Here is a 13,160-nt window from a genome sequence, read left to right as displayed (position 1 = left end):
CTCCAAGCAGCCATCCTCCTCTGTAGCCCTAGGTGGCCTTCTCCCATTATCATGTCAGGGGGCTCTGGGTTGGGTATTCCACTTCATGGTTTGCTGGGCCACATGATCTGAGAGTGAAAGAACCATCAGCACTCTAAGGATAATGGGGAGGAAGAGAGCAGAGCTCAGGGGATGGGGTCTATGCATCTGGAGGATGCTACATGGACTCACATGCAGCAGTATTAGGAGTCCTTTCTGTCCTTATGGTTCTCTGACCCCTTGGGAGCTCTTGCAGGTATGCAGTGAGTGTAACCTGAGTCCCTCCACTCAGGCTGCACCCCCTCAGCTGGAGCAGTGTATGATGGACTCTTCTCCATATGCTCAAGGGTCTCCCTTCTGGCCTCTTCCACCAGCCTTGAGTTCCCCCTTCCAGCCTATCTTGACTTCCTCCCTATCCTGACCTACCCTTGAGCTCCACTCCCTCGATCCTCTCCCACTTTCTTTTTATTTGGGGGTAATGTTTTGAGACAGGGTTTCTCTGTGTAGGCTCGGCTACCCTGGAACTTACTCTGTAGTCTAGCTTGGCCTTGAAAAGAAATCTGCCTACTTCTGCCTCCCAAGTGCTGGGACTAAAGCTGTGAGCCACCACCTCCTGGCATCCCCAACTTAATCTCATCGAGTTTTTTGATTGCTTGCCAACTACCCTCTCACCTGAACCCTAGCAGTTCCTGGTTTCTCTGGGGCAGCCCAAGGCAGTGTTACTCTGAGTGGGCAAATGTCAGATCCTAAGGCTCAGAGAAAGTAGGCATAGAGCCCTCAAAGTTCAACTTCAGTTAATCATTTTTTTTAAAAAACATTAGACTCTAGAAGCAAAGGGAAGATCTATACTTCTTGATCAATTAGAACATTCTGGGCCTAGCTCCAATGTTACCCATTTGGCCCATGGGGGTGGAGGGAGCAGAGGGTGGTCCTGTCAAGGGTGATCTGGAAGGAGGTTCTGAAGGGGAGTTTCCCTGCTCAGCTCTGGACTTCCCTCTTGGCTTGGAGCTTGCTGTCCCATGCTCCACCCACTTCCCCACCCAGGATAAGATATGGCATCCAATAGAAACAGGAGGCAGCCAGGCTGTGTTCGGTGGACAGATTTTCTTTTACCTTTGGGAGAAAACAACATGTGACAACTTNAAAAATCACATCTCTGACCAGACAGCGCTGACCATGCAGAGTCCCATCGCACATGGAAATGTAAACATGAGGATGTTAGGTCATCCAGGTTAAGTCTGAATTTGTTGAAGCTCCACTGCCTGCCTGCCTGCAGTACAGACTGCAAATAGCGTGTACCTTGATATCATACAGCGAGGGCACCATGGAAGACCAAAAGTAGNCGAGGGGATGGGAAAGCAGAAGCCCACAGACTAATCAGGACCAGAATGGGACATGAACTCACTGCTGAGTCCTAGCTCTGCCCTGTCCTGGCTGACACCACTGGCCCCAAAGTCTACCTAATATCAGTGTCTCTGATCTCACACCATAGCCCATGCCTGAGCATGGCCAGGGAAGGGCTTCCCTGTAGTGTGAGGTCTAAGAGGAAGGGGCCTCGGACCTCATACTCATTTCTCCCAGTAGTCCACGTGATCCTTCTTGTACTTGGAACACAGGGGATTCTCAGGAGCTTCTCTCCCTACCCAACGGATCCACCCCCATCACACACATTTACATACAAGCCCACACGCACACACACATTCCAACATACATACGTGGACTACCGGTGAAACTTGGGAGAAGGAGGTCATCAGTCCTGCCCTATGGTGAGTAGCAGAGGCCATGTGGCAGCCACCTTTCAGCTTGTACCCTTTGGGGGAGACAAACTGAGATCTCCATCTGGGTCCCTGACTCTGAGTGGGCAGTTGGGCCACTCTGTCCCTGGGGCTGGCTGACATGCTGAAGGTTTCCGTATCAGGGATGGAATGCATAGACCTTGAGATACCAGTGCCAGAGGAGCTGGGGGAGTGTGGGATAAGAAGTAAAAGTATCCCTTGGGCCATCCTTGGGCATTTAGAGATCACAACTTCTAGTCTACATAGGGACTCCTGGACAGGCTGTCCCCAGCTTATCTGGATGAGGTTTCCCATGTGATGCCAGGGACAGGCCTGCAAGCCTGGGAACAGAGAAACAGGGCCATAGCATGGGTCTCAGCCCACATCTCCTCAACCTTCCAGTGACGTCATGACCCTATAAACCACAATGCCATCCTCACTGCAGTTTGCTAGCACACAAGTGCTCAGGAGCCCTTGGTCAAGCACCAGAGAAGTGGGGGGCTTGGTTCTGGTAGGGGACTAGACATTTTAGGAAATTCTTGAATCTTCCCCTCTGTTTATGAAATCAACTGTTCACCTGTCTTCCAGACCACCCCAAGGAAATGCAGATGCCTAGCTCGTCTATCTCATGCCCCCTCTTTCTCCCTAGGTCCCTTGGTAGTTCTCCACTCCCTCCCAACCCCAATGTCCTGCCAGGTCATGAAGAAACTGCAGAAAGGGTGGAGGAATGCCGGTCCAGGGCAGGCTGAGCTCTCTTCTCTGTGTAACAAGGGCAAACCCCAGGCACTTCCTTGAGCCCCATGGAGTTCATGAGGTGGAAGAACACATCTCCCTCACAGTGTTGCCAGGAGACATCAGTGTCCAAGTGTCCACCCTTTTCTGTGGAGGGACCAGGTGACCTGAGCCACCTCACCCCTCTGGGCTCACCAGAAAGGCTCTTCTTCTTCTTCTTCTTCTTCTTCTTCTTCTTCTTCTTCTTCTTCTTCTTCTTCTTCTTCTTCTTCTTCTTCTTCTTCTTCTTCTAGGCAGGCTCTTCACTCAGCTGCTAGCCGTGCTGCTACAGAAACAATGGTACCTCTAGGATCTGAGTTGAAATGTTCAATGAAGGGCTGAGCCATCACCCAGAAGACCAATGCCTGAAAAAGAGAGAGAGACTTCAGAGGTGGCCTCCTGTGTATTCCCCTTCTCTACCCGATTCAGAGAGCAGCTGCCTGCTTCCAGAGTCCTTCCCACTTCCCCACATCCTGTGGCACACAGCAGCCATGCTGCTCATGGCTGGTAGATGGGCTTCTGGGTCTCCAGTGTGTCACTGCAGGTCCTTCAGGGAGCCTGGGCAGCCTGGGAAGGGTGGGAGAAGCAGCTTGTGGGGGAAGAGATGGCTAGAGCCAAGTATTTCCTGTTCTTCCCTGTCTGCAGATGCAGAGCCTCAGGAATGTCCTCAGACCGGGTTAGGGGAATAAGTGGCTGAGTCCAGTCCCCTGCCCCATCCCCAACAGTGCTCCAGGCAATTTGGGAAGGGCTGTGCACAGCTGCAGAGAGTATCCTTGGGCCTCCCTGCCAAGAAGGAGACAGCCTTCGGATTGGCTCAAAAAGATCTTTTCATTTTATCTGCTCACCTGACTTAGGTAGAGATGGATGGATAATCTTTACTGTCTAGGGCCTTCCTGAGACCTCACTGGCCCAGTCCTCTCCCATTCAGGGTTCAGGTGACATCTCAGGAGTCCTCTGCATAAAAAGGGGTCGGATGCCTGGAAGGTGGGGGCGGGGGGTTCTCTGACAGTGTGTTGGTGATGAGCTGACTCTCCAAGATGCCCCTCGCCCCATCATGAATCACACTACCAGGCAGCCGGTGTGCCCCGCTGCATTCTCTCTCCCCATAAACCAGTCTGGGTATTTAGATGCAGTGGCCACATACCCACCTGCATCCCCCCCGCCCCCATTCCAACCTGTGGTCGCCTACCTTCAGACACAGAGCCTGGTAAATCAAGTCCTGTGGTAGTAGCATCCCCTCTTTTGGGCTCTCCCGCTTTTGGCCAATGGGGAGGCAACAGGTTTGCCAGACTGGTGATTCTCTGGATGCAGAGGAAAAGGACTGGGTTGTGAAGGTTTTTGCGGTGTGGGATGCGGTTTCTCAGGCCTTTCGCAGAGACCTAAAATGGAGGGGCCCGGGCCGTGCCGCCTGCGCCCACCGCCGCAGTCTGGAGGCACTGTGCGCCCCGCTGTCCTTCCTGCGGCCGCCAGGATGGCGCGGAAGGCGCGGATGGCCCTCTCCGCCGTGGCGGAGGGCGTTTGCTCACTCGATCCGCACCTGCAGGCGGACGTTGAGCATCACAGAGGCCACCATGTAGAAGTAGGGGAAGTTCACGCGCAGGCGCCAGGCTAGGTCGAAGAAGGTGAGTAGCGTGCGCGTGAGCCCCTTGCAGAACGCACCGTAGGAGCTGCGTGTCGCCGCCCAACGCGACAGTCGCACTGCCAGGCCAGACAGGGCCGCCGCTGCCGCAGCAGCAGAAAGGGCCGCAGTCACCGCCATTGGCCTGGCTCACCGCTCACCTGCTGCAGAGCCAGCTCAATACGCTGCGCCACGCCACCCCACTCTGTCCGCAGCCCCGCCCAAGGGCTCCGGGGTCCGTGCAGCCTCCAGTGCTCCACCCCCAGCACCGCCGCCTTTGTAGCTCTCCGCCCTCTCTCCAGACCTGCAGCTGCTCAGCTCCGCCCCCTCAATGCAGGCTCGAGGCAGAAGCCCTTCAGCAGGTATCATTAACTCATACAGGGTCCAGCTGCTGCAGAATGGCTGTAGGGCTAGGGCCAGACTTGCTTCACCGGACTGACACAGTCCCATGGATAGGAACCCTCTCTCCACGAAGTTCCAAACCTTCCAAGTGCTTGTCCCACCTGTTCATCGTATTCTTTCTTCCTAGTGTGTACAAAGACTGAGTGGCCTAGAAGGTGTGTTCCTAGGATTCACTGGGGAAATCGGCTAAGCCGGGGTGGGGGTGGGGGTGGAGTTAAGGGCTAGCTCTTGGGAACTATTGATATTTCGATAGGAAACTATACCCAGAAATTCTCACGCTAACACCCTCCACTGTCTCCCCAGGAAGCCAGGTCAAAGGACTCATTGCCCCTTTCTTTATTCTCTCTCTCTCTCCTTAACATCTCAATTATTTACTTATGTTTATTTTCTTCCGGTCCTTTTTATTGGCGTAATTTTACATAGTTATACAGTGTGACAATTAAATCCATGTATACAATGCACAAAGATCAAATCATAGTAATTAACCTCTCACCTTATTATTTCTCTGTGTTTGGAACCTTCTCTCTTCAGTTGTATATAAAAACACAATAGGTTGTTATAATCTATAGCCACTGTATTGTCCTGTAGGAACCTAGAACTTAGTCCTCATACCTAATTGTATCACACTGTCTGTTATCCAGATTTCTAGTTCTCTTTCCTGTCTTCTTAGTCTGTTCTAACTCTCTTCTTTTTGAATAACCATTTAAAAAAAGAGCCAGATTGAGTCATTACCCAAGACATTCCTTTAATTTCTTTTCTTTTGTTTGGATTGGAATTTCTTTATTTACATTTCAAATGTTTTCCCCTTTCCAGGTCTTCCCTTCAGAAACCCCCTATCCCATCCCCTCTCCCCCTGCCTCTGTGAGGATCCTCCCGCCCTGGCATTCCCTTACACTGGGGCATGGAACCCCCTCAGGCCCAAAGGCCTCTCCTCCAACTAATGTCCAACAATGTCCTCTGCCACATATGTGGCCAGTGCTATGGGTGGCTCAATGTGTACTCTTAGTGTACTAAAATGTCCCACACAGTGCCATCAACTCAATGGCGCATGCATTTTGTTGCTTTTCTGTTGGATTTGCTGGTCCCTCTTTTATGTTAACATCTGATCTTTCTATCAACAGGTTCCACCGAATCCAATCCAAAGCCAGGTCATCTCCGGAGATGCAGGGAACTGTTCGGTCATCTCTGCAAAACTGAGGGCAAAACAGCCAAGGTTCCACATTGCAGAGCGATGCTTACGTTCAGTAGGTTAGGCAGAGTAAGTGCATTTGTGTCTTAGGATGTCTTCAACTTACAATAGATATAACAACTAGATATAAGGAGTGTAAATCAAAGATATTGATATGGAGTAGAGTGACCCCTCCATCCTCATTTTTAGTTTATAGCACATCTTTAGTTATGCTTGAGGCTGTGCGTATCCATATAATTTTAGAATCAACAATCAATTTTGTCTGTGAGTACAAAAAGGCGTTGCTGGAAATTGTGTTAAATAAATAGACCAATTTGGGGGAGAAACTGACATCATTTCTATGCTGATTGTACTAAGCGATGAACAGAATCTGTCTTTGTTCATCAAGATGTTTTTTAATTTCTTTTATTGGCATTGAGATCCTTTATATCATTGATACATTTGTTAAAGGTACTCTAAAATACTAATTTTCTTTGAAGCCATTATAAATGATTTTGGACTTTTGATCTCAGATTCCATATGCTTGTTCCTTATTAGTATACAGAAATGTATTATGTGTGTATGTATATGTGTATGCATGTCTATGTATTCCTGTGTGGTTACATAGGCATGTGTCGGTATTCATGCATGCTTATGTGTAGAGGCAAGAGGATAAACCAAGGAAGACTATCCACTTTGTTTTTTGGATAGTCTCTTAAGGGTCAGGGGCCCTCCAAGTGGATCAGAAGGCCAGAGAGCCCCAGGGATCTGCCTGTCTTTGCCTCCCCAAGGTCTGGGATTAAAAACATATGCCACTACCCAGTGTAATGGCACATGCCTTTGGTCCTCAGCACTCTGCAGGCAAGGACAGGCAGACCTCTGCACGTTTCTGGCCAGCCTGGTGTACATAACAAATCCCAGGTCTCGGCTGGCGTGGTGGCGCATGCCTTTGATCCCAGCACTGGGGAGGCAGAGGCAGGTGGATTTTTGAGTTCGAGGCCAGCCTGGTCTACAAAGTGAGTGCCAGGACAGTCAGGGATATACAGAGAAACCCTGTCTCAAAAAAAAAAGTCCCAGGCCAGTCATGCCGTCATGCCTACCTACATGCCTCACCTACAACAAAACGTCCAACAAGCCAAAAGCAAGCAAGCAAACAAACCCTGCCTTGTTCCTCCATGCCTGACATTTTACATGTGTTCTGCAGATGTGACTCAGGTCCTCTCCCTTTGTGTTTTACTTTCAGAGCCATCCTCCTACCGTTGAAATAGAAATTTTTGCGTGTTCATCTTGTGTCCTCAGCACTGGGAAACTTTGTAACTAGTATACCACATCATGTACGAATTAGGGCAGTTCTTTTTGTCCTTTCTAATCTTTATATCCATTCCTTGTCTCATTGCAGTGGCTAGAACTCACAGTGTTAGGCAGAATGATAAGAGTTAGCTGCCCTAATGGATGTGTAGCAACAAATGCATTTCCTAAGTCACTGATGCTGAATATCTTTAGAATTATTATTAGAATAACCTTTCATATATCTAACTTTTTGATCCAGAGTCTCACTCTGTAGCCCATACTTGCCGGAAACTGATCATGTAACCTAGTCTTGCCTTACTTTTGTGTTACTATTTTAAGTGAACAGTGTCTCATGTCAAACACACACAAAATATTTGAGTGTCCATACATGCATCCTTGCAGGGGTACATGCTTGCTGTATGTGTGTGTGTGTGTGTGTGTGTGTGTGTGTGTGTGTGTGTGTGTATGTGTGTGTGTGTGTGTTGTACTTGCAGAGGCTGGAAGAACTTGTCAGGATCTCAATCTCAGCACTAGAATTACTTACAGGTGTTGTCTAGACACCTGGATTGTTATGTGGTCTTGGGATGTGAACTCCGTTTTTCATTATTGACATCTTCATAATTCATCAAGTGCTTTTAACTGCTAAGCCAGCTAGCTCTCCAGTCCCTAGTGGAACAATTCTTTTTTTTTTTTTTCAAGTAGTATTTGCATGTGAAGTACAACCTAACCTCAAATGTTTCAACTCATTACAATTCCAGACTTTTCAATCTACAACACTAGGTTGGGATATTAGTACCTAGGCACGAAAATATAAAACACCCAAAGATACATGAATTGGTGTCATGGTTGTAGTTAAAAAACAAAACAAAACAAAACAAACCTTCAACTGGGCGTGGTGGTTCATGCCTTTCATCTCAGCACTCAAGAGGCAGAGGAAGGCAGAGCTACTTGAGTTGTGAGTTCAAGGCCAATCTGATCTACAAAGCGAGTTCCAGGACAACCAAGGCCACACAGAAAAAAAACTGTCTCAAATACACCTCCCCAGAAAAAAACGCAAACAAGCCATACATTTAAAAGAAATAAGCAGAAAAAGTAGGTACATGGTAGTGCATGCTTATAATCCCAGAACTTAGGAGGCTGGGTTAGAACAAAGTCCAGCCTGACAGGTCAGGTCCAAGTCCAGTCTGGACCACATAGTAACACCTGAGATTTAGACTGCTAATGAAGACAGTTGCTAAGTTCTTCAAGGTTAGTTCCTTTTGAACATTAGAAAATCAACCCTTGGGGGACAGAGTCAGTTAACTGAAATATAAATGTTTTGGGTATATTGTCCTTCCTGTTATATTGGCACCTTTATTATAAAATTTCCTTCAAATAACCCTATTGAGATAAAGTTCTCTACTGGGTGACCTCCAACTTTGGTCTGACATAAGTCAGCTTATAAGTGGGGGTCTTTCAAGAAGCTACTGAACGGATCAAATAATAATTGACTACGAGACTTAAGCATTATATAAGTTTCCCCTTCACTTGGCAACTCTAGAGACTGCTGGGCTAATGTTTATATCCTGAATATGGGCTGTTACTTCCTCAGACTATGCCAGAAATAGAGAGTGGGAGATAGAACGAAGACGAGTATAAACGCCATAACAATTGCCTGTTTTCTGATATTCTCCCATTCATTTCCTGAGAAACGTAAGCCTTTGAGTTATTTTTATGGTCCTAAAAATGCTGATTTCAATGATTAGCCAATATAAAAAATCTTATTGATATTTTGGAGAAGAGAAATCTTTGTGTTTTTACTCTGCCATTTTTTAAAAAGTTTTATTTTATTTATATGAGTACACTGTAGCTGTTTCCAGACACACCAGAAGGGGGCATCAGATATCTATACAGATGTTTGTGAGCTACCATGTAGTTGCTGGGAATTGAACTCACGAACTTTGGAAGAGCAGTCAGTGCTCTTAACCACTGAGCCATCTCTCCAGCCCAAGGCTGAGAATTTTATTTATTATTATTATTATTATTGATAATAATAATTATTATTATTTTGGTTTTTTGAGACAGGGTTTCTCTGAATAGCCCTGGCTGTCCTGGAATTCACTTTGTAGAGCAGGGTGAACTTTATTTTTATTTTTTTAAAGATTTATTTATTTATTATATGTAAGTACACTGTAGCTGTCTTCAGACACTCCAGAAGAGGGAGTCAGATTTCATTACGGATGGTTGTGAGCCACCATGTGATTGCTGGGATTTGAACTCTGGACCTTTGGAAGAGCAGTCGGGTGCTCTTACCCACTGAGCCATCTCTCCAGACCTGAATTTTATTTTTTAAAGATTTATTTTATTTATATGAGTACACTGTAGCTGTCTTCAGACACACCAGAAGAGGGTGTCAGATCTCATTACAGATGGTTGTGAGCAACCATGTGGTTGCTGGGATTTGAACTCATGACCTCTGGAAGAGCAGTCAGTGCTCTTAACCGCTGAGCCATCTCTCTAGTTCTACTCTGCTATTTTTAATCTTGTCATATTTTGATGAAAATGGACACTTTAAATAATACTGTAGCAACATTAGACATCAATCCCTCTTGGACATACTGTTCTTGTTGCTTATTTGTTGAATTAATTGGCTAGACTATTTTATCAACATTGATTTCCTTGTAACACAGAGCAACAATGAGTAAATACTTTCTATTATATTAGAACAATTTACTGATTATATAACACTGGAAAAATAACATTGTGGTTACTAGGACATACAAGTAACATTATACAGATCAAGATTACATATACACAGACATATATGCATGTAGCAACAATTAATGAAGAAAAGAGCTCTCATTTGAAAGAGAGCAAGGAGGGATCAAGAGGGGAAGAAAGGGAAGGAAGAAATTATGTAATTATATTATCTCAAAAAGAAATGAAAAGAAAGACAAAACATATATTGTTCCTGACATGAATATAGCACGTTACTGTCTGGTATGTCTTTCTGAAAGGTATTTTTGACTAGTATATAGTAATTATATATTTGAAGGGATATATGTGATTGTTTCTGAGCATTGTGGACATGACTACTCACCACTGCATCCACATTGCTTTCATTCCTTGTTCTCTCCTCTCAAGTCCATGTCCTCTTCTGAAATTAACATCGTTTTGTACACACACACACACACACACACACACACACACACACACACGTACATTTAAAACCTACTGCTTTCTACACTTCTACTTTCTCAGTTATTTTGTATTGAAATTTCAAGTGTGGCTCTTGCTGACATTATTCGGTTGGATCATACTTTAAAAAAAAACCCACTAAGGGAAGCTAGAGATATGGTTAAGAGCACTGGCTTCTCTTCAGAGGACACAGGTTCAACTCCCAGCACTCGCATGGGAGCTCATGACTCTGTAACTCCAGTCCTAAGAGATCAATGCTCTTTACTGGCCTCTGTGGGCACTGCAAACATGTGGTGTACCGACATATATGCAGACAAAAATCCCTTGTGAAAGTCCAGCCATCCACTGTGGTATTGTCATTATGCAGGCCTTTGTTTAGCCAACTGTACTGTTGTGATTTCATTGGTTCAACTTCACTGTTATGTCTGGAAGCAGGTGCTGTGGTTTTCTGGCTCTTAAAATATTCTCTCCCTCTCTTTTGAGATGTTCCTTGAGCCTTAAGGTTAGCACTTGCATTGGAGATTTAATAACTGGGCTTGGGATCCCCATGATTGACACTTGCTCTCTGCATTTTGATCAGGTATAGACTAAAAAACAACTGTAGTTTTAGACGGGTTTTTCAGTGCTTATCCTGGCGATTCTAATCAATGTCTTAATTTAGAACTACTGAGTTTAATTTGTATCATAATTTCAGCAGTATAGTAATTTTTTTTAACTTTATGGCTACCTGAGAGTCTGTAATGTGTCCTCTTCATAATGCTGGAATGACAAGAGTAAGACTTATAAGTTGGGATCCAAGTTTCTACTAAGTGTGTAAAGCTGTAATGTCTCTTATGACCTCCTCTCAGAACACAGCATCCTATCAGACTCTTTCCTTTTGTAGCCATCTCAAACATGCCCAAATTCAAAGACAAGGGATAGAAACCTTGTCTGTTGATGGAAACATAGCAAATAAGTTGCAGAAATGCTTTGTACCTGTCACAACAGGTTAAGAACTCAAGCTGTCAGGTGGTGGTGACGCACACCTTTTATCCCCCAGCACTTGGGAGGCAGAGGCAGGTGGCAACTCTGTGAATTTGAGGCCAGCCTGGTCTAAAGAGTGAGTTCCAGTACAGCCAGGGCTACTTAACTGTCTCAAAAAACCAACCAACCAACCAACCAACCAACCAACCAACCAACCAACCAACCAACGAACCAATCAAAAAAGAGATCAAGCCTTGGAGCCTTTGCCAAGGCATTTGTTTGATAAACATAGAACTTCTTAATACTAATCACAATATTTGTTTGTTTCATGTGTTGGGATGGGGGATACCTGAGATGGGGGGGGCACTATCCTATTTTCTTCTCCTGGTGTGTGTGCCTGTATGTCTGTGTGTGTGTGTGTGTATATGTGTGTCTCTCTCTCTGTGTCTGTGTATATATGTGTGTGTGTATGTCTCTGTGTGTCTGTGTATATATCTGTGTGTGTTTATCTGTGAGTGTGTATGTGTGTGCCTATGTGTGTGTGTGTCTCTCTCTCCCTGTGTATATGTGTGTGTGTGCCTTTGGGCGTCTGTGTGTGTTTGTGTATCTCTGTGTAGCTCTATGAGTGTGTGTTTATGTGTGTGTCTGTGTGTGTGCACTTGTATGTCTGTGTGTATGTTTCTGTGTATCTGCATGTGTGTCTCTGGGCATCTGTGTGTGTATACATGTCTGTGTGTTTCTGTGTGTGTTTGTGTGTCTGTGTCTGTTTGTGTGTATATCTGTGTGTCTGTGTGTGCCTGTGTGTCTATGTGTGTGTGTTTGTGTATCTCTGTGTATGTGTGTGTGTTTGTGTGTGTTTGTGTCTGTGTGTGCCTGTGTGTGTCTATGTGTGTGCCTGTGTATCTGTCTGTCTGTGTGTCTGCCTGTATGTCTGTGTGTCTATGTGTGTATGTCTGTGTGTGTGTACGTGTATGTCCATGTAAATAGCATTTTAGGATGAGAGACTCCAACTTTCCCAGGATGAGCTGTGTCTGGAGGTAATGCAAACGTTTCCTTTTAGTCCAGATCAAGATGAAGGGCCTTGATTTCTTCTCCTTTTACAATTACATAGGAAGGGAATCTAAGGGGGAATATATATAGATAAAAATATGTAGCATGTATTTTTAAAATATGAGTAAATAGGTTTCTCTTATATCGCTGAGTGGAGAAGGAAACGTAGCCCCTCACAGAAATGGGAGTGGTTAAGTACCTTCAACTGGGGACTGAGAAAAGATTATCAAGGCTGAAAGATTGAATTCCCTTCCCATCCCAATACACGGATGCTACAGATGACTATGGATGGCGATGGGCAGGAGGCAAAGGACTGCAACTTGTACAGTTTCCTGGAAGAGCCCAGCACTGGCACCCTTCAGAATGCTATGGGGACTGCAGTGCAAGAGGGCAGTATGCGGCACTCCTGCCACCTTTAGTGAGCCGCCAGGGGCCTGGTTTCACTATTGTAGTCCTTGGATGAACAAACTTGGCATGCAAGGAAGCAAGCCCTGTTGATTCAGGAGGAAAGAGCTGTGGGAAACCTTAAAGGGACTCCTGTGCGTTCTGTCTGTTCTCAGGAGAGGCAAGCATCGGATCTTGGGGTAATTATTCTGAACCTGCCTTGAGGAAGCAGTGCTACAATGTAGTTGGTTTGACTTCTGCTGTTTACTCCAGCAGTATTCAAATTGTAATATATAATTTCATAGGACATTGATTTTTTTCTCTCTTAACCAAGGGAAGGTGACATTCATGGAGACAGAATTGGGAACAACCCAATCTCTACGTTCCTGTTCCATCACAAGAAAGATGATAACGACAGTAAAGCAGGGGAGGGAGAGGCCAGGACTCTAAATAGTATGCCCATTAAATGGCATCCCTGTATTCTCTAGCTTTTAGGATGCTTACCAGATTTTATAAATTCAAGTCTTTTAAAAATGATATTTAA

General features: G+C 45.5%; 1 protein-coding gene across 1 annotated transcript; it reads right to left on the bottom strand.

The window, feature by feature from the left end:
* Nucleotides 1-1,107: 1,107 nt before the first annotated feature.
* Nucleotides 1,108-4,445, bottom strand: LOC110287385 (small integral membrane protein 10-like protein 2A). The gene is made up of 2 exons (XM_021154019.2): nt 3,754-4,445; nt 1,108-2,929 (listed from the first exon to the last, which is right to left on the bottom strand). The coding sequence occupies exon 1, from the start codon at nt 4,321-4,323 to the stop codon at nt 4,087-4,089; it is 237 nt and encodes a 78-aa protein (XP_021009678.1). The 5' UTR covers nt 4,324-4,445; the 3' UTR covers nt 1,108-2,929; nt 3,754-4,086.
* Nucleotides 4,446-13,160: the final 8,715 nt, after the last annotated feature.

Source organism: Mus caroli, chromosome X (genome assembly GCF_900094665.2).
Source record: "Mus caroli chromosome X, CAROLI_EIJ_v1.1, whole genome shotgun sequence".
Lineage (NCBI taxonomy): Eukaryota > Metazoa > Chordata > Mammalia > Rodentia > Muridae > Mus > Mus caroli.
Note: the sequence above shows the minus strand (reverse complement) of the source record. Positions and strands in the feature narration are given on the sequence as shown.